This window comes from Mobula birostris, chromosome 9 (assembly GCF_030028105.1).
Source record: "Mobula birostris isolate sMobBir1 chromosome 9, sMobBir1.hap1, whole genome shotgun sequence".
Classification (NCBI taxonomy): Eukaryota; Metazoa; Chordata; class Chondrichthyes; order Myliobatiformes; family Myliobatidae; genus Mobula; species Mobula birostris.
The window spans coordinates 142,824,162-142,845,538 of NC_092378.1; the positions used below are offsets into that span (position 1 = coordinate 142,824,162).

The 21,377-nt window shown below is 41.4% G+C and overlaps 1 protein-coding gene across 4 annotated transcripts in view; it reads right to left on the minus strand.

The window, feature by feature from the left end:
- parn (poly(A)-specific ribonuclease (deadenylation nuclease)) overlaps positions 1-21,377 on the minus strand; it is a 159,734-nt gene that overhangs the window by 73,912 nt on the left and 64,445 nt on the right. For all 4 annotated transcript variants that reach the window (XM_072269025.1, XM_072269022.1, XM_072269023.1 and 1 more), the window contains one exon: positions 17,715-17,789. In XM_072269025.1, the coding sequence (XP_072125126.1) occupies positions 17,715-17,789 (75 nt within the window). The remainder of the gene's footprint in view (positions 1-17,714; positions 17,790-21,377) is intronic.

The window sequence follows — 21,377 nt, forward strand, 5'->3', positions numbered from 1 at the left end:
AACAATGTTCCCAAACTAGTGAGTTTCAGACACTACCAACTAAAAAGTGAACATTAGAGTAAAAACTACATTTAGCTCAGGACATTAAACAGTTGTGGAACTGTTTATGAGAAAGATCTATCAGATATTGCTCAACTTCAGCTGGAATTATATTATACCAACAGAGTATACAAAGGTCCACACATTTTTGCCACAGAGCACAATTCAAAATTTATGTCACCTGGGAGCAGAGAGAGAATTAGCCAAGCACAAGGATGAGACATTTCCTTTGTGCATGCCACTCCTTTCCTCTGAAACTTATAGCTTGGTTGTTTTCTAATTTTTCCTAGCTTTGCTGAAAGATCAAGTCTAAGTGTTAGAGATCTCTCTCTCTAGAGATGCAGGCTAATCTGCAATGCATTTCCAACATTGTTAGATTTATCACCAGCAACACAGAATTGCTCAAATCAGATAATGATAGCTTAGGACTTTATTGGGTGGAGCACAGCAGAATGAGTGGAGATCCTATATAGGAATACAAAATGAGGGATCTAGATAGAGTGAATGCATGCAGGCTTTTTACCTCAGGTTTGATGAAACTAAAATAGAAGTCATAGATTTAGGGTAAAAGGTGAGATATTTAAGTGGTAGATATAGGGAATCTACTTCATACAAAGTGGTGCGAGTGTGGAATGAGCTGTCAGTAGAAATGGTAGATGCAGGTGCAATTGCAATATGGAAGAGACATTTGGACTAGATGGGCTGAAGGGCCTGTTTCTGTGCTATAATGCTCTATGACTCGAACCAACATACAGCATAAACCAAGAATTCAGTTCCAGAGTTTATATGTACTTGCATGACCCTGTAGGGAATGCTGATGGGAGTATGCTTGTTAAAGGTATCCAAGTCCAAAATACAATAGTCAAAGATGAAAACAATTTGGTGCTAATCCTGCAAAAGAGTGTCTACGCAATGCAATGGCTTGTTCTTATAAAAATTATTTTCTTCATAGAAGCACAGAGCCAAATCTCCACTTACTTACAAACATAAATAACATCAATTAGATAAAATCAAAGTGTCAACCACAGGCAAGAAAGCAAAAACCAGTGTATGCTGGATATTCAAAAAGTGGAAAACATTGGAGATACTATCTGAACAGGTCATATCCAAGAAAAGGAAATGAAACAGAGAACACTTCTACTGGATGCAAATACTTTCTTCTGTAGAATTACATACCACCAGACTATGAAGACCACATCCTACAGCATCAACTCTATTGGTTAAATTGGTATATCGCTGTGTGTGCATTGAAGTTTAAACTGTCCTATTCCCTGATTTCAACATTCATGCAGATTTAATGGTATTAGGAGGACAATAGAGGAGCTCAAGAAACAAATTTTCACTCAAGTGTTGGAGGTCTGGAACTTGCTGTCAGAAATATAAAAGTTCTCCAGGTTCCGGGGTTCAGCTCAGGGCAAACATCCCAACAGCACATTACAGGCCCTTCGGCCCACAATGTTGTGCCGACCATGTAACCTACTCTAGAAACTGCCTAGAATTTCCCTACCGCATAGCCCTCTTTTCTTCTAAACTCCACGTACCTATCTAAGAGGCTCTTAAAAGACCCTTGTATCCACTTCCACTACCGCTGCTGGCAGTGCATTCCACGCATCCACCACTGCATGAAAAACTTACCCCTGACATCCCCTCAGTACTCATTTCCAAGCACCTTAAAAACTATGCTCCCTCGTGTTAGCTAATTCAGTCCTGGCAAAAAGTCTCTGGGTATCCACACAATCAATGCCCCTCATCATCTTATACACCTCTATCAGGTCACCTCTCATCCTCTGTCGCTCCAAGAAAAAAGGCCAAGTTCATAAGGTACGCCTTCTAATCCAGGCAACATCCTTGTAAATCTACTCTGCACTCTCTCTATAGTATCCACATCCTTCCTGTAGTGAGGTGACCAGAAATGAACATAGTACTCCAAGTGGGATCTTATCAAGGTCTTATATAGCTGTAACATTACAACGCAGCTCTTGAACTCAATCCCACAGTCGATGACTGCCAACCATATACCTTCTTAACAACACTGTCAACCTGCACAGCAGCTTTGAGTGTCCTATGGACACGGACCCCAAGATCTCTCAGATCCTCAACTCTGCCAAGAGTCTTACCATTAATATCAGATTCTGTCTTCAAATTTGACCTACCAAAATGAACCACTTCACACTTGTCTGGGTTGAAGTTCATCTGCCACTTCTCAGCCCAGCTCTGCATCCTATAGATTTCCTGATGTAACTTCTGACAACCCTCCAGACTATCCATATCACTCCGAGCCTTTGTGTCATCAGCAAACTTACTAACCCACCCTTTTACTTCTTCATCCAGGTCAATATATATAATCTTTAAAATTGCAAAGAGGAGGGGTCTCAGAACAGATCCCTGCGGAACACCACTGGTCACTGACTTCCAAGGAGAATACAAACAATCTACAACCACCCTTTGCTTTTTGTGGGCAAGCCAATTCTGGATCCACAAAGCAAGGTCTCCTTGGATCCCATTCCTCTTTACTTTCTGAAGGAGCCTTGCATGGGGAACCTTATCAAATGCCCTACTGAAATCCATATACACTACATCCACTACTCAAAAAGATGTTTCAGAAACAGCAATGAAGAATCCTTCTATTTCTCAGTGTGCGACCGTATATGGCCAAGTACAGACAGAAATAGAGGACCTTCATTGCTGCCCTAAACCCCAGTGACACAATTGGGCAGTAACCATTGCAATTAAAAGTTACTTGGATGAGCACTTGATCAAAGATATCTACTATGAAAGCCATGGCACCTTTTTGCAGTTACTATCGAGTAAAAGGGACAAAAGCCTATAAGTCCGATACCCACCAGGATCAAGAACTGCTACTTCCCTTCAACCATTCAGCTCTTGAACCAACTGGCAAAACCCTAATCACTACAGTTTAACAACATTATGACCACTTTACATATTTTATTCTGTTCTATTGTGTTTTCTTGTAAAAAAAAAAATACAATTTATGTTTTTCCTTGTGAATGCTCCCAAGGATGCAGCCTGAAAGACAAGCATGCCTTCAGAGTTCCGGGATTTCATGACTCTGAGGACGTGCTGATTCTAGGCCGGTGCCCCTGACTGAAGCGTCACGGGAGAACACGGAACATTGGGAGCAGTGGGTTAGCTGCCAGGGGCTGTGTGTCTGGAGAGCTGCGACTTTTTGGTGCCGACTCTCCGGGCACAGAGCTCAGAAAAAGTGACGCAACAGACTTAACATATCAAATCAGTGAGTTGTTTGTTAGGTCTCCCTCTCGCTGTGAAACAGGGACACCTCTTTTTCCATAATTTGGGGGGGGGGGGGGAGAGGGGATAGGGGAGAAGGGAGGAGGGAGGAGGGAGGAGGGAGGGGGGAGGGGGGAGAAAGGAGAAAGGAGAGAGAGAGAAAGGAGAGAGAAAGAGAGAGGCTGTGGTATGTCAAATTACTGGGTGAATGAGTGGTTTTTGGGGTACTGCAAGTCTGTGTCTTTATTGATGCTTTGCTGCATGCTTGAGTGCTCGGTGGAGGGTGCTGATGATTTTTTGCTGGTGGGGGTGGGCGGGGGACGTTGCCTAGCTGCTGCTTGTGCGTGAGAGGGAGTGGGAGGGTGCTTTGGGGTTCTAATGTTTTAACTGTCATTCATACTTTGGGGTGGTACTCTCTTTTTGTGGATGTCTGCAAAGAAAAAGAATTTCAGGATGTATACTGTATACATTTCTCTGACATTAAATCTACCTGTTGAAACCTATTATATGATGTTAAGTAGAGGCGCATTCCTTTAGAACGGAGATGAGGAGGAATTTCATTAGCTAGAGATTGGTGAATCTGTGGAATTCATAGCCGTAGGTGGCTGTGGAGGCCAAGTCTTTATGTATATTAAGGCACTGGTTAATAGATTCTTGATTGGTCAGGGCATGAAAGGATACGGGAAGAAGGCAGGAGACTGGGGCTGAGAGGGAAATGGATCAGCCATGATGAAATGGCAGAGCAGACTCAATGGGCCAAATGGCCTAAGTTAGCTCCTATACAGCGGCATGCAAAGGTTTGAGCACCCCAGTCAAAATTTCTGTTACTGTGAATAGCTAAGCGAGTAAACGATGACCTGATTTCCAAAAGGCATAAGGCTAAAGATGACACATTTCTTTAATATCTTAAGCAAGATTACTTTTTTATTTCCATCTTTTACAGTTTCAAAATAACAAAATAGGAAAAGGGCCTGAAGCAAAAGTTTGGGCTCCCTGCATGGTCAGTACTTAATAACATCCCCTTTGGCAAGTATCACAGCTTGTAAGCACTTTCTGTAGCCAGCTGAGTCTTTCAATTCTTGTTTGGGGGATTTTCACCCATTCTTCCTTGCAAAAGGCTTCTAGTTCTGTGAGATTCTTGGGCCATCTTGCATGCACTGCTCTTTTGCGGTCTATCCACAGATTCTCGATGATGTTTAGGTCAGGGGACTCTGAGTGCCATGGCAAAACCTTCAGCCTGCGCCGCTTGCAGTAATACATTGTGGATTTGGAGGTGTGTTTAGGATCATTATCCTGTTGTAGAACCCATCCTCTTTTCATCTTCAGCTATTCTTTTTTTAAACAGATGGTGTGATGTTTGCTTCCAGAATTTGCTGGTATTTAATTGAATTCATTCTTCCCTCTGCCAGTGAAATGTTCCCCATGCCACTGGCTGCAACACAAGCCCGAAGCATGATCGATCCACCCCCGTGCTTAACAGTTGGGCTGTTCTTTTCATGAAATTCTGCACCTTTTTTTCTCCAAACATACCTTTGCTCATTGCGGCCAAAAAGTTCTATTTTAACTTCACCAGTTCACAGGACTTGTTTCCAAAATGCATCAGGCTTGTTTAGATGTTCCTTTGCAAACTTCTGATGCTGAATTTTGTGGTGAGGACACAGAAAAGGTTTTCTTCTGATGATTCTTCCATGAAGGTCATACTTGTGCAGGTATCGCTGCACAGCAGAACAGTGCACCACTACTCCAGAGTCTGCTAAATCTTCCTTAAGGTCTTTTGCAGTCAAACAGGGGTTTTGATTTGCCTTTCTAGCAATCCTACGAGCAGTTCTCTCAGAAAGTTTTCTTGGTCTTCCAGACCTCAACTTGACCTCCACCGTTCCTCTTAACTGCCATTTCTTAATTACATTACGAACTGAGGAAACGGCTACCTGAAAATGTTTTGCTATCTTCTTATAGCCTTCTAGGGAATCATTTATTTTAATTTTCAGAGTGCTAGGCAGCTGCTTAGAGGAGCCCATGGCTGCTGATTGTTGGGACAAGGTTTGAGGAGTCAGAGTGTTTATAAAGCTTTGAAATTTGCATATCCTGGCCTTTCCTAACGATGACTGTGAACAAGCCATAGCCCTAACAAGCTAATTAAGGTCTGAGACCTTGGTAAAAGTTAGCTGAGAGCTCAAATCTCTTGGGGTGCCCAAACTTTTGCATGGTGCTCTTTTCCTTCCCCCCCCCACTCTAAAATTGTACAAAACAAAAATAATACACTAATCTTAAAATGTTGAAAAGAATGTTTCATCTTTAACTTTATGACTTTTGGAGATCAGTTCATCTTCTACTCACTTAACTATTCACAGTAACAGAAATTTTGACCGGGGTGCCCAAACTTTTGCATGCCACTGTATGCCTGTGATGCTGCCCCAAGTAATTTTTTCAATACACCTAAGCATACATGTACTTGCATATATGACAATAAACTCGACTTTGACGTGGTCTGTTCTAAAACAGACGGAAAACCAGAACCCTCTGAAAGGTTGAATCTCATTGGCTATTGTCAGATAATCCAAATGAGAACTGTTGGCATCATGTTGGGAATAAGCTTCTCAATTCAACACCAGCCACACAAGCTACAAAATCAGAGACACCATTCACTTGATAAGAATTACCAACGGGAAGAAAAAAAATATATTTTTTGGGTGGATGCTTACTTCACGCAAGTACAATATAAATAGTTGTATTGCATTCAGTCTCTCATGCCTGCTTTGCCACTTAAGATCATGGCCTTGCCTTTTATCTCAGTGCCACTTTCTGGCACTAACCCCATAACCCCCTTTAAATTTAATAATTTATCCACCTTGCATTCACTACCCTGACTGAAGAATTTTTTCTCATATGTCTCCAATGGCCGATTTCTAATTTTGAGACTATAACCCCGCGTCTTGACTCCAGCAATTCTGCCCCTACCTTTCTACCTCAGAATTTTCTGTTTCAGTGAGATCACCTTTTAGATTATGAGGACACGCAGTCCTCTATTATTGTCATTTAGTAATGCATGCATTAAGAAATGATACAATGTTCCTCCAGTGTGATATCACAGAAACACAAGACAGACCAAGACTGAAAAACTGACAAAAACCACATAATTATAACGTATAGTTACAATAGTGCAACCAATACCATAATTTGATGAAGAACAGACCACGGGCACGGTAAAAAAAAGTCTCAAAGTCTCTCGAAAGTCCCATCATCTCACGCAGATGGTAGAAGGAAGAAAACTCTCCCTGCCATGAGCTTCCAGCACCGCAAGTTTGCCGATGCAGCATCCTGGAAGCACCCGACCACAGTCCGACTCTCAGTCCATCCGAAAACTTCGAGCCTCTGACCAGCCCTCCGACACCGAGCACCATCTTTGCCGAGCGCTTCAACCCCAGCTCTGGCCGCCAGCAACAGGCAAAGCTGAGGATTTGGGGCCTTCCCCTCTGGAGATTCTCGGTCGCGCAGTAGCAGTGAACCGGGCATTTCAGAAGTTTCCTCAGATGTTCCTCTGTGCTTCTCACGTCTGTCTCCATCAAATCCGAATTGTGCACAGCATCCTACTTACAAATACGATATCATTTACCGGAGAGGCCGCGCGCGCTGCGTCGCGCCACCATCTTCTGCTCCCTCCCTCCTTTCATTCTTCTGAACTAAAGAGATTAAAAGGTCCTGATGAAGGATCTCGGCCCGAAATGTCGACTGTTTACTCTTTTCCACAGATGCTGCCTGGCCTGCTGAGTTCCTCCAGCATTTTGCATATGTTGCTTGGATTTCCAGCATCTGCAGATTTCCTCATGGTTTTAAAAAGGTCCAGTCTGCTTAAGTTCATCTCACATGCCAACCCTAACATCTCAGGTTTGGATGAATCTTCACTGCTCTTTTTCTATTCAAAGTACAGTGGATTCTGGTTAAATGGGACACATCAGGACCAATGCATTTTGGCCTAATTAAGTGGCTGTCCTACTTAGCCAAAGCTTCATTTTTATAAAGTATAGAAAAGATGAACTACTGCTTAAATGAATAACAAATTATGTATTTAAATAAAATACAGAAATTAGAACATTACCAATACTATTACATAAGATCATAAGACATGGAGCAGAATGAAGCCATTTGGCTCAGCGAGTTTGCAACCCCATTCACTCTGTAAGCTTTGATGCCCGACAAATCAAACTATCAAAATTTAGAAACACAGAAACCCTACAGCACAATACAGGCTCTTCAGCCCACAAAGTTGTGCCGAACATGTCCCTACCTTAGAAATTACTAGGTTTACCCATAGCCCTCTATTTTTCTAAGCTCCATATACCTATCCAAAAGTCCCTTAAAAGATCCTATCGTATCCGCCTCCACCACTGTTGCCGGCAGCCCATTCCACGCACTCACCACTCTCTGAGTAAAAAATGTACCCCTGACATCTCCTCTGTACCTACTCCCCAACACCTTAAACCTGTTACCTCTTGTGGCAACCATTTCAGCCCTGGGAAAAAGCCTCTGACTATCCACACGATCAATGCTTCTCATCAACCTCCACTTTAAATGTACCCAATGACTTGGCCTCCACAGCCACCTATGGCAATGAACTCCACAGAAAGCCACAGTATTATAAAACTGTGCATTGCTTCCTAATAGTTATTGACGGAGGAATTCAAAGTCTACACTGCGATTTTCATTTGATTGACTGTAAATGAACAAAATCAATGCAGTCACCGAGTGCAAATAATGGACTACCTTCATATCAAAGTTGCTGGTGAACGCAGCAGGCAAGGCAGCATCTCTAGGAAGAGGTACAGTTGATGTTTCGGGCCGAGATCCTTCGTCAGGACTAACTGAAGGAAGAGCTAGTCAGAGAGTTGAAAGTGAGAGGGGGTGGGGGAGATCCAAAATGATAGACAGGAGGGGGAGGGATGGAGCCAAGAGCTGGACAGTTGATTGGCAAAAGGGACATGAGAGGATCATGGGACAGGAGGCCCAGGGAGAAGGAAAAGGGGAAGGGGGGAAAAAAAACCCAGAGGATGGGCAAGGGGTATAGTCAGAGGGAGAAAAAGGAGAGAGAGAGAAAGAATGTGTGTATATAAATAAATAACAGATGGGGTACGAGGGGGAGGTGGGGCATTAGCAGAAGTTAGAGAAGTCAATGTTCATGTCATCAGATTGGAGGAACAACACCTAATATTCCGTCTGGGTAGCCTCCAACCTGATGGCATGCTCAAGTTGGAGGAACAGCACCTGATATTCCGTCTGGGTAGCCTCCAACCTGATGGCATGAACATTGACTTCTCTAACTTCCGCTAATGCCCCACCTCCCCCTCGTACCCCATCTGAAATTTATTCATATACACACATCCTTTCTCTCTCTCTCTCCTTTTTCTCCCTCTGACTATACCCCTTGCCCATCCTCTGGGTTTTCCTCCCCTCCCCCTTTTCCTTCTCCCTGGGCCTCCTGTCCCACAATCCTCTCATATCCCTTTTGCCAATCACTTGTCCAGCTGTTGGCTCCATCCCTCCCCCTCCTGTCTTCTCCTATCATTTTGCATCTCCCCCTCCCCAATCTCTAACTAGCTCTTCCTTCAGTTAGTCCTGACGAAGGGTCTAGGCCCAAAACGTCGACTGTACCTCTTCCTAGAGATGCTGCCTGGCCTGCTGCGTTCACCAGCAACTTTGATGTGTGTTGCTTGAACTTCCAGCATTGCAGAATTCCTCCTGTTTACGTGTGACTGCCTTCATATAATACTTTTGATAATTGCAACCTCCAATTCTTCAGTTTCATTGTAACATTCAAGATGATTGTTAATACCTTTAAATTCTTTGTTACATTTTCACTCAAGGCCATTTCGAGCATGTCCAAACCTAAATGCTTGAAACTGCAGTGAGCAATACAGTTCTCCCTCTCTCTTACTGCTTATTTCTCGCCAACTATCAGAGACAAAAATCACTGCTTTTTGAACACAAACACATGTAACTGATACAATTTAAAAACTGTTCACTCTAAGAACGGCGGAGTGTTTAACACCCATCCAAGTGCCCACAACTGATGCTAGTTAGAACCTGTTCAGCAAGTCTACTGCTCCAATTAAATGGCGTAATGTCCCAAATAAGCAGTTGCCCTGATTAACCAACTGCCCAATTAACCTGAATCCACTGCACATTGTTCCTTGGTTAGGGCAACCAGAAACGATGCAATAAATCCCAGCTGTAGTTTCACTAGGACTCTACACACCAAGCAGGATTTCTTGCTTCTTGGAGGCAAACTCTCCAGCAGTTAAAAGGAATACAGTCTGCAGTGTTGTTGTACTTTCATTCCCTCTTCCCCACCAACCTGCCTCCTTTCTTCCTCATGTGGCTTCACCTATCACCTTCTAGATTGTAACTCCTTCCCCACCCGACAAGTTCTTATTCTGGCCACATACCCCCTTCCTTCCCAGTCTTAAAGCAGGGTCTTGGCCCGAAATGTCAACTGTTTATTCCTCTCCATAAATGCCCTTTGATCTGATGAGTTCCTCTAGCATTTTGTGTCCCCAACTCTGGATTTGAAGCATCTCTCTTGCACTGTTGCATTTGCGTATCAACTCTCTGATTGAACACCTTTGATTTTCACCATTTTGAAAAGGTAATTCTGACTTTCTACTTGAACTTACATTTTTTCCACATGGTATACCATCTGCTATATCACTGCCCTTTCAGTCAAGCTACTTCTATCCCTGCAAATGTCTTCATCTTCCTCACAGCTCGCAGTCACCTAGCTTTGTGCCAGAAGCAAAACTTGGATATACAAACATGTTTCCCTCATGCAAATAGCTAAAGTACCCATCATTAATTCTATTAATTACAAGCATTAATTACATGGGTACCTCAGATATCAATCCAAAAATAACATTAATTCCTACTGTTTGATAACCCAATTTTTATTCTACATCCCTTGCTCTACTGAACAACAGTGTATAACTGAAAAAATAATGAAAGGTTTTCATATTAATTACAAGATTGGAAAAGAGTCAAAATGGCAACAGTAGCCTTGAGGACGAGATAATGGAATGCATCTTCGATGATTTCTTGGAAAAATACATTGAGGAACCAAGCAACGAGTAGACTATTTTAGATATGGTATTGTGTAATGAAACATTTTTAGTGAATATCTCAGAGTATAGAGTCCTTTAGGAAAGAATGATTGGAACATGATAGAATTTCCAATTCAGTTCAAGATTTAGGAACTTGGGCTGAAACTAGTGTTCAAAAATTAACTAAGGAGGATTTAGAATACGGTGGCAAACTGGCAAATAATTAAAAAATTATTTGGCAAGAGGTTCTGAAAGAGCATAAAAACTGACGTAGATATTGGGCCCTTAGAGGGCAAGACTGAGGAGAAACAGGAAGAAAAGTGGCAGATATCTTAAAAAATTATTTTATGGGGGAAGACACTATAAGCGTCCCTACAGTATTAAAAAACCAAAGGTCTTAAAAGAGGGAGGATTTTTAAACATTCTTCATTTCTAGAGGGAAAATTAGTAAGCAAACTAATACGGTGATAGGACAGAAAGTGCCTGGGCCAGATGGCCGGCATCCAAGGGACGTAAAGGAAATGACTAGACTAGTGACTAGTGGATGAATTGGTTTCAATCTGCCAAACCTTCCTGCATTCTGGGAATGTCCTAGATAATTAGAAAGACACAAATGTCACAACACTATAAAAGGAAAGAAGGAACAGAAAATAGAAGCAGGAAAGCCTGCTGCGTTCCACCAGCATTTTGTGTGTGTTGCTTGAATTTCCAGCATCTGCAGATTTCCTTGTGTTTGCGGCTAAATAACAGAGCAACATACACAAAATGCAGAAGAACTCAGCAGGTCAAGCAGCATCAATCAGTCCTGACGAAGGGTCTCGGCCTGAAACGTCGACTGCACCTCTTCCTACAGATGCTGCCTGGCCTGCTGCGTTCACCAGCAACTTTGATGTGTGTTGCTTGAATTTCCAGCATCTGCAGAATTCCTGTTGTTTGACTCTTTATTCTTTTTTGTTTATGGACAGATAATGACATCTGTCATGAAGAAAATGCTGAAATCCATTATTGAGGTAGCAATGGAAGGACCTTTATTGTCTTACAAATTTTTCCTCAATTAAAGTGAACTTGATTTCATTTTTCATTTAAGTTTTCTAGAGTTCCAAGAGGAAGTAAGAAACATAATGAAGCTGGAGCCAGTAGAAATACTACATTTGGATTTCCACGTGGCTTTCAAAAGGTGCCATGTAAACACCACTCTCTCCTCAGATGCTGCCTGACCTGCTTAGTATTCCAGCAATTTTTTTTTTCTTATCATTTAACTTCCTCATTTTCTGAGTTAACATCTAGTCTTGGTTTGTTATTGTCACCTGTACCGAGATACAATGAAAGGCTTTCTTTTGCATGCCATTCTGACAGGTCATTTCATACCCAAAGACATCAAGGTACTAAAAAGGAAAAGGAAAACAGACTGCAGAATATAGTGCTGCTGTTATAGAGAAAATGCAGTGTTCTCTCTACTGCCTTTATTCAATTTTTAATACAATAAATCATTCAACTTTTAAAAGACACAATGAAGAAGTGTTTTCTCACCTTTTTCATTTTGTCTACTCCTTTTAAAAGTTGAATGACTTTTTAAAAATTCAAACAAAGGCTTAAGCACCATGTAATGATCAAATGGTGTGACTGAATAATTACTTGAAGCCATTTTAAATCTTTTAAAATGAATCAGATTTAATATCACCTGCCCACATCATGAAATTTATTAACTTTGCAGCAGCAGTACAATGTAATGTGAGAGCAAGAAGGTATCTTAGATAAATTAAATGAGTAGTGCAAGAAAATAGTGAGGTCCTGTCATGGGTTCAATGTCCATCCAGAAATTGGACGACAGGGGAATGAAGCTGTTCCTGTATCATTGTGTGCTTTTAGGCTTCTGTACTTCCTTCCTGATGGTAGCAATAAGAAGAGGGCACGGCCTCGGTGATGCAGGTCCTTAATGACGGATGCCACCTCCTCAGGCACCGCTCCACGAAGATGACCTGGATACTACGGAGGCTAGTGCCCAGGATGGAGCTGACTGACTTCACAATGTTCTGCAGCTTATTTCAATCCCGTGCAGCAGCCCCTGCCCCCAATACCAGATAATGATGCTACCCACTAGAATGCTCTCTATGGTGTATCTGTAGAAATTTGCAAGTGTTTTTGGTGACATACCAATTCTCCTTAAACGCCTAAAGAAGTATACCTGCCATCTTGCCTTCTTTATAGCTGTCTTGTTATGTTGGGTCCAGGTCAGGTCCTCAAAGAATTGACACCCAGGAACGTGAAATTGCTCAATTTTTCCACTTCTGATCCCTCTGTGAGGACTGGTGTGTGTTCCCTTGTATTGCCCTTTCTGAAATCCACAATTAGTTCTTTTGGTCTTACTGATGTTGAGTGCGAGGTTGTTGCTGCGACACCACTCAACCAGCTGGTATATCTTGCTCCTGTACACCCTCTCGTCACCATCTGAGATTCTACCAACAACAGTTGTATTGTCAGTAAATTTATAGATGCTGTTTGAGCTGTGCCTTGCCACACAATCATGGGTGTAGAGAGATGAGAGATGAAGGGGTATAGAGAAAGGTCTCAGATATTCAGAGAAACTTAAAAAGCCTCCCAAACTTTGAGACAAGGCGAGTGATTGAGTTTTAGCTCTTAGCAAAGGATACAAGAATGTACTAGGAGAGTCCTTCTTGCCAATGAGACCCTCCTATAGCTTGCCAGCTGTTCCTGAAAGGTGAAGAGTCAGCTCATTCGGACCTTGGCATCTGATCCAGGGAACAAAATGATGAGCACCTCATGACTTAATAGCTGCTGGCAAGCGTGGAATCCATGACTCTTTGAGCAAATTGAGTGTGTTGCTTTATACTGCAGACCATGACGAGATCAGATGTTTTTCTCTGAAAATTTGCATTTTATGAAGCCATGCAAAATGCCACTGACAGATTACTTACTTAATGCAAATCAAGTGCTCAAGGAACCCATTAACTTGGAGAATAAACACAGCTAGCTTTGTTGCAATGACCTGCCATTCAAATCAGTAAGTTATACAGGAAATGGTCAATTTAACCAACAACCACCTGGAACAAAAACAATCTAAATAAATTTTTGGAGGAAGGGCATAAGCAGCAATGCAGAAAAGATGGGCTTATTCCAAAACTGTATCTATACAAATGAATCAATTCAGAGGGAAAAGAACAGATGAAAAACTTTGAATGTTGCAATGATTCCTTAAAAAAAACACCAAAATTAATATAGACATCACATTCCAAAGGAACAGCCCAAACATGGAAAAAAATTCCTATTTGAAAAGTATATTAAGAGTTTTGACTGACAAAAGCCTTGTGGCCACATCTGACCACCCACCTCATTAATACGAATCTCATCTATAAAAGAATACAATACTGGCAAGATTTAGGAAGTCAGTTCTTTTGCAAAATATCCCAAGTATTACAATTAACAATCTACTTTAGAAGAGTAGGTACTGTAATTAAGATAATTATTTGTAAATGAAGTTACTAATCAATGTGATAAATCTAGATAATCTATTCTTTGATCTGATTTTGCAATCCACCTCACCATGGCCCTTGTACCTTATTGTCTACCTGCACTGAAATTCCCTGAAGCCGTAACATTATGTACTGTGTTCTGTCATTAATTTTCCCTTTATACTACCTCAATGTACTTATGTTTGGAATGATCTGTACCAATGGCATGCAGATCAAGGTTTCTCCACTATTTTGGTACATGTGACAATAAATAAACTAATTACTGTACCAAAATGTTGATCAAGGGACAAATGTGTGAAAAGACCAGAGAAAGTATCCCTGCGTTTTTCGGAAAGGTGCCATGGATTTTGTTTTGTACCCACATGAGAAGGAGCCCAAGGTTTAATGCTTTTTTAAATGTAGCAACACACACAAAATTCTAGAGGATCTCAGCAAGTCAGGCAGCATCAATGAGAGGGAATGAGCAGTCAATGTTTCAGGCCGAGACCCTGGGCCGACATGGTACCTTCAATTCCCGCCACTGTCACTAAGGAGTTTATATGTTCTCCACGTGGGTTTCCTCCAATATCCCAAAGATGTACAATTAGGGTGAGTGAGCGAGCTGTGGCCATCCTATGTTGGCACTGGGTGACACTCGCTGATTTGATTTGATGGAAACCACGCATCTCACTGTACGTTTCAATGCACAATAAAGCTAATCTTTCATCTCCCTCCAGAAGTTACTGAAACGTCATCCAAGATACTAATTATTTTTCCTTTGAAGCCAGAGCCTTTTAACTCAATGATGAGAGTACAATCAACTGAACCACAGCTAACATCATTTTGAGGATTTTCTATAACTACTATTGTTCTATGGACTGGCAAGAACTGACAAATAGTCCATTGAACAACAGTAGCTTTAAAAAATCCTCAAGAGCTGACTATTGACCTCAAGAGGAGGAAACCAGGAGTCCATGAGCCAGTGTTCATCGGAGGATCAGAAGTGGAGGGGGTCAGCAACTTTAAATTCCTCAGTGTTACGATTTCAGAGGACCAGTCCTGGGCCCAGCACGCAACTGGAATTACAAAGAAAGCACGGCAGTGCCTCTACATCCCTTGGAGCTTGTGAAGATTTGGCATGACATCTAAAACTTTGACAAACTTCTGTAGACCTGTGATGGAGAGTACATTGACTAGCTGCATCACAGCCTGATATGGAAACACCAATGCCCTTGAACAGAAAAGTCCACAAAAAGTAATGGGTATTGCCCAGTCCGTCACAGGTAAAGTACATCTCCCCACCAGTGGCTACATCTAATGGACCGTTGTTGCAAGAAAGCAGCATTCATCATCAGGGACCTCCACAACCCAGATCATGCTCCCTTCTCACTGCTGCCATCAGGAAAAAGGTACAGGAGCCTCAGGATTCACACCACCAAATTCAGGAAGTTATTACCCCTCAAACATTGGGCTCTTGAACCAAAGGCTTCACTTGCCCCAGCACTGAAATGTTCTCACACCTATGGACTCACTTTCAAGAACTCTTCATCTCATGTTCCCGTTATTCATTTCTTATTTATTATTATTTCTTTCTTTCTGTATTTGCACAATTGCTGTCTTTTGGTTAAACATCCAGTTGGCGCAGTCTTGCATCGATTCTATAATGATTACTCTGTTATGGATTTGTCGAGTATGCCTGCAAGAAGATGAATCACAGGGTTGCATGTAGTGACATATATGTACTTTGATAATAAATTTACTTTGAACTTTGAATGAAGAAAGATAGAAGGAAGCATTCTACTGCAGCAAACATCAATCGTTCTTGGTGCGGTATCAGAGGACTGGAGGATGGCAAATGCTGTTCTGTTCAACAAAGGTAACAGTGATAATTTCAGGAGTTATAAACCAGTGAGTCTTCTGTCAGTAGTGGGAAAGCTCATGATGAGGATTCTTTGAGACAGGATTTACATCCATCTGGAGAAGCATATTCTAATTAGGGACAGTCAATCTATCTGGCTTTGTGAGGGGTAGGTCATGCCTTGAAGGTGGAGTACAATGTTATGGCAGGATTATTAGCAATGTGGAGGAAGAGAGGGGTCAAAACGCATGGATCCCTTAAAGCTGCCATGCAAGTTGAAAGAGTGGTTAAGAAGGTACGTGCTATGTTGACCTTCATTAGTTTGGGGATGGGCATCTTTTTACCACTTCCCTCTGCTGCCTACCATCAAGGCAATTTTGATCCAATTCGCCAGCTCACTCCTTGAGTTGAACTTCTTTCAAGTACTGACTATATCAGTGGTTAAGTTGCGCTGCTATCCACATTTTCACACTGGATTTGGCCCAGAGAATTAAAATGAAGGATTGCGAAGAGATAGGCAGAAATACCTCAAGTCTCATAGCTTATTTAGCAGCAGCACTGGCGATCACTTGAATGCATCATTTTCAGATGATAAAATTGCTAACCTACCGAGACTGATATGACAAGTGATATTACAAAATGATTTTTCAAAAATTAGCCAAGTCTTGGAGCCTGCAAAGGGAAATGGAATAACATTACCCTTGTGCTTATACTTGTGTATTTATTCTGAGCTGAGATTGCTGAATGACTGTCACAAGAGCAAGTTGCCGATGAATCAAAAGAACTGTGTGACTATCACATGTGCTCTATGGGCATCCGTCCAAATTTCTGAACAGCAAAACGTTCTACTTCCCAGAGGTTCTGCTTCTACTTTGTTACCCCAAATTAAACTACACAGATGATTGACCAATATAGTCTTCAGTCACTGACTCACACATCTCAAGATGTCAAGTTCAGTGTTCCTGCTATCATCAAACCAGAAAGTGCTGGAAATATTCAACAGGTCAGGCCACATCTATGAGAGAAGAAACAGAATTAACGTTTCTGGGTCCCAGATCCTTCATCACAACCACAAACATTAACTGCTTCTGTTGCCATTGATGAGGCCTGTCTTGCTGAGTATTTAAATCATTGTTTTTCTTCTAATTTTTAGATTCGCAACATCCAGTTTTGACCCCTTCCCCCTCCCTCCCCCACTTTCATCTGTTCAAAAGTTCAAAGTAAATTTATTATCAAAGTATGTCACCATATACTACCCCGAAATTTGTTTTCTTGCAATCACAGTAGAACAAAGAAATACAACAGATTCAATGAAAAGCCACACACAAAAAGACATTGTGCAAAAGACAAACTATGCAAGTATGAAAACTAACAAATAATAATAAAGTAAATAAATATTACTGAGAACAGGAGTTACACACTCCCTTGAAAGCGAGTCCATAGGTTGTGGAATCAATTCAGCGTTGAGTGAAGTTGTCCATTGTGGTTCAAGAGCCTGATGGTTGAAGGGTAATAACTGTTCCTGAAACTAGTGTTGGGGATCTTAAGACTCCTGTACCTCCTTCCCGATGGCAACAGCCAGCTCTGCTGGTTTCTGCTGTTCAATTGACTGTGAACAACACAGCAATACAGGGAGGAATAACTAGAACAAATCAGGGTGTCACAAGAAGAAAACTGGCCATATTACCCCTTCTTAATCACTTCCTACCACTTCACAACATATGCCACTGATATGAAATCTGACTCTGATTCTGGCTCTGGGAGGTTTACGTTGAAGTTAGGCAAAGGTAGGGTCACACCCACCCGCGAATCTCCTGCAAAGGAGCCTGCCAAAAATCAGTCAAGATAGAAATGAATAATAGTTGGAGTACAGTAAGTAGACATGGATCTTTAAACTGGAAAAAAAAATTATAACAGGGGTGGGGGAGAAAGCTGACAAAGGAGGAACATGTTTACACAAGCCTTTGTGCAGAAACACTTGACATTGCAAAAATTTGCAACGGCACTCACCGATCTGTACCTGCTCCCGTTGACTCAGTGCAACAAATGCTGAAGTATCATCTATCCAAGACACCTGGATGTTACCTAGTATTAGAATGAAATCACAGTCACATACAAATATTTAATAAACTTGTACTTCAAAATGTCACTTGATAGGAAGAGCATGATTTGAAGCCTTTGTTAAATCAAAATAAATTGTTAGCATTTTACTAAACCCAAGTCATATTTTTTGATATCTGATTACAATGCATGCCATGCAGTGGTGCATACCTACATCAAAAGCACTTTGTTACTTTCAGACATAAAGGAGATAAAATTCCTTTTTTTAAAAAAAAGTACCATCTTCCTAATTTGGTGCAGTAATAAGCTTATTTCAGGGAAGTCCAAAGTTTATTCATTTAATTTATGAAGTCAGTTAAGCCCAAATTCTAGTTCAGTAACATCTTAAAAGTCATCTTTAAGTTTTCTTTTCTCCCAGGCAGTTAATGTGATCACCCATTCTAGTTATCAGCACACTCCTCTATCTGTTGCACCTGTTAGTGCACTGCACTGTAAACACTTAAAGCCATTTTTTAAAATAATACCGTTAACATCACATATACATGCTGGTATTTATGTATTAACGCACATTTTATTCCATATCCATACTTTAACATCTAACTTTATATAATTCTTTATAATTGTTGAATGTTATTTTTTGTTGTATGTCACACCAACACACACTCGGCGACTCAGGAACAGCTTCTTCCCCTCTGCCATCGGATTCCTAAATGGACATTGAACCCTTGGACACTACCTCACTTTAATATATATAATTTCTGTTTTTTGCATGATTTTTAATCTATTCAATATACATATACTGTAATTTATTTATTTATTATTATTGTTGTTTTTTTCCTTCTATATTATGTTTGCTTTGAACTCTTGCTGCTAAGTTAACAAATTTCATGACACATGTTGGTAGTAACAAATCTGATTCTGACATTGTGAATAAAGTTGATTAATCAGAACTTAACCTTTTTCACCAACTGTAGACTTACAACACTAATTTGAGACCTTCTCTAATTAGCTGTTCTCTACTGGATAATGTAATCACATTGTTTGAATTCTTCCTCGATCTATTAAGGCACGGCAATAAACTACTGAGGAAGGGTAAGCAACATACACTAACGGCTGGAGGAACTCAGCAGGTCAGGCAACATCTATGGAAATGAATAAACATTCAATGTCTCGGGCCAAGACCCTTCATCAGGACTGGTAAGGAAGGGGGAAGACGCCATAATAAAAAGGTGGTGGGAGGGGAAGAAGGCTAGCTAGAAGGTGGCAGGTGAAGCCAGGTGGGTGGGAGAGTTGAAGGGCTGCAGAGGAAGGAATCTGTTAGAAGAGCAGAGTAGGCCTTAAGAGAAAGAGAAAGAGGAGCAGACACAGGGGAAGGTGCTAGGCAGATGAGAAGAGGTAAAGAGCCAGAGTGGGGAGTGGGGAATAGAAGGGGGAGGGGACAGAATTTTTTTTTTTTTTAAACAGAAAGGAGAAATCAATTTTCATGCCATCACACTGGAGGCTACCGAAACAGAATGTAAGGTACTGCTCCTCCACCCTGAGGGTGGCCTCATCTTGGCACAAGAGGAGGCCATGGACCGACATGTTGAAACCACTGGGAAGTTCCAGTTTTGGAGGATGGAGCGGAGGTGCTCAACGAAGCGGTCCCCCAAATTACAATGGGTCTCATCAGTGTAGAAGCAGCGTTGAGAGCACCGGATACAAAAGATGACCCCAGCAGATGGAGCCCTGAATGGAGGTGATGGGAGGAGGTGAATGGGCAGGTGTAGAAGTTTGGCCACATGCAGGGATAAGTGTCAGGAGAGAGCTTAGTGGGGAAGGATGAATGGACAAGAGAATCATGGAGCGAGTGATCCCTGCGGAAACTGGAGAGAGCAGCATGGAGTTGAAGAAATGTTAGGTGGCATAGTCCCTTTGGAGATGGTGATTGTTGCAGAGAATGAGATGTTGGATGCGGAGGCTCGTGTGGAGGAAGAGTAACAGATGGAGAAATAAGGTTACAACCCTCAACAGAAATGTATTTTGGCAATTAGCTTCCAAGTTTGATAACCCAGGCCATTTTCAAATTCTGCCACAGAACAACTTCTGACATCTTGACAAGAGTCCATGATATTCCTTAAGTTAACAGCAATTTCTGGACAAGGAGGCTATGAGAAAGTAATTTATGTCATCCAGAGATCAAATTAATGATTTAAGATCTGCAGGCACTTCTCACTTATGTTGAATTGACAAAGTTAATTCTGTATTTCTATCAGAGATAGATGATTCTACTCTATTTAAGCACATGATAGTGGGATTAGTGCATCTGTAGTGATACTGGAGGGATATTCAGCTTGGTGTTTTCCTCCTGCCCTGTCAACACAGAGTTAACCACATAGCCATCATATTTACATTCTGTAAAACTTCACCAAAACAAATACTAATAAATATTGAAAATGCTCATTGGGCCAAACCACTCGATCCATTTTCATTTCAGCTCCACTAGCTCCCATCAGAAAGGTTTCAACCAAGATACCTTGACACTGTTCCTACCTAAAGGTGTTACCTGACCCATTGAACGTTATCAAATAATTTAAAGATTTACCTTGGAACACAAGTTCTTATTGTCGGTCTGTCTGCTTTCTCAAAATATGAGAATCTCAAATCTCACTAAAGCCTCTCTGCATCTTCCTCCCAGTTCTCACTACCACCCAGTTTTGTGCTACCTGTAAATTTGGAGCCATTACATTTAGTTCTCTCATTACATACACCATAAATAGCTGGGGCCCAAGCACTGAATCTTATTGTGCCTCACTAGTCACAGCCTGCCATCAGAAAAGGATCAGTTTACTCTGAGAGCTTCCTGTATTACAAGTGTTACGTGTTAGTAAACCTACATGCATTAATCTTTATGGAGCCCTGTCAAACTTCATATTCATAAAACATAGAACACTACAGCTCAAAAAATGCCCTTCAGCCCATGATGTACCAACATTTCAACTCTTTTATTTCTTTTACCAATGTGCATGACCATACACTTCCCAACACTATTCCATTTGCCACTTCCTTGCCCATTCTTCTAATATGTCTAAGTCCTTCTGTAGCCTCTCTACTTCTTCAAAACCGCTTGCTCCCAATCAATCTTCATATCAGCCACAAACTTTGCAACAAAGCCATCAATTCTGTCACCCAAGCCATTGACATATAATGTAAAAAGAAGCGGTCCCAACACAGACTCCTGGGGAACACCACTAGTCACCGACGACCAATCAGAAAAGGCTCCCTATGGTAAGGAGGTGTCTTGAGACTACGTCCATTAATTCTAGTCTTACTCACCAGCAGAAACAGATTTCCTGCCTCTATCCTATCTACCCCTTTCATAAGTTTCCATAAGATCTTTTTCTTTCTTTCTTTGTTTCGTGGCTGTTTGTGGGAAAATGAATCTCAGGGTTGTATACTGTATACCCACATACTTTGCAAATAAATGTACTTTGAATCATTGAACATCCGCTCCCATTCTTCTGTATTTCAGTGAATATAGTCTAAAGTGACAATCGTTCCTCATAGGTTAACCCTTCATCATCAGAACCAACCTGGTGAACCTCCTCTGCACCACCTCCAAAGCCAATAAAT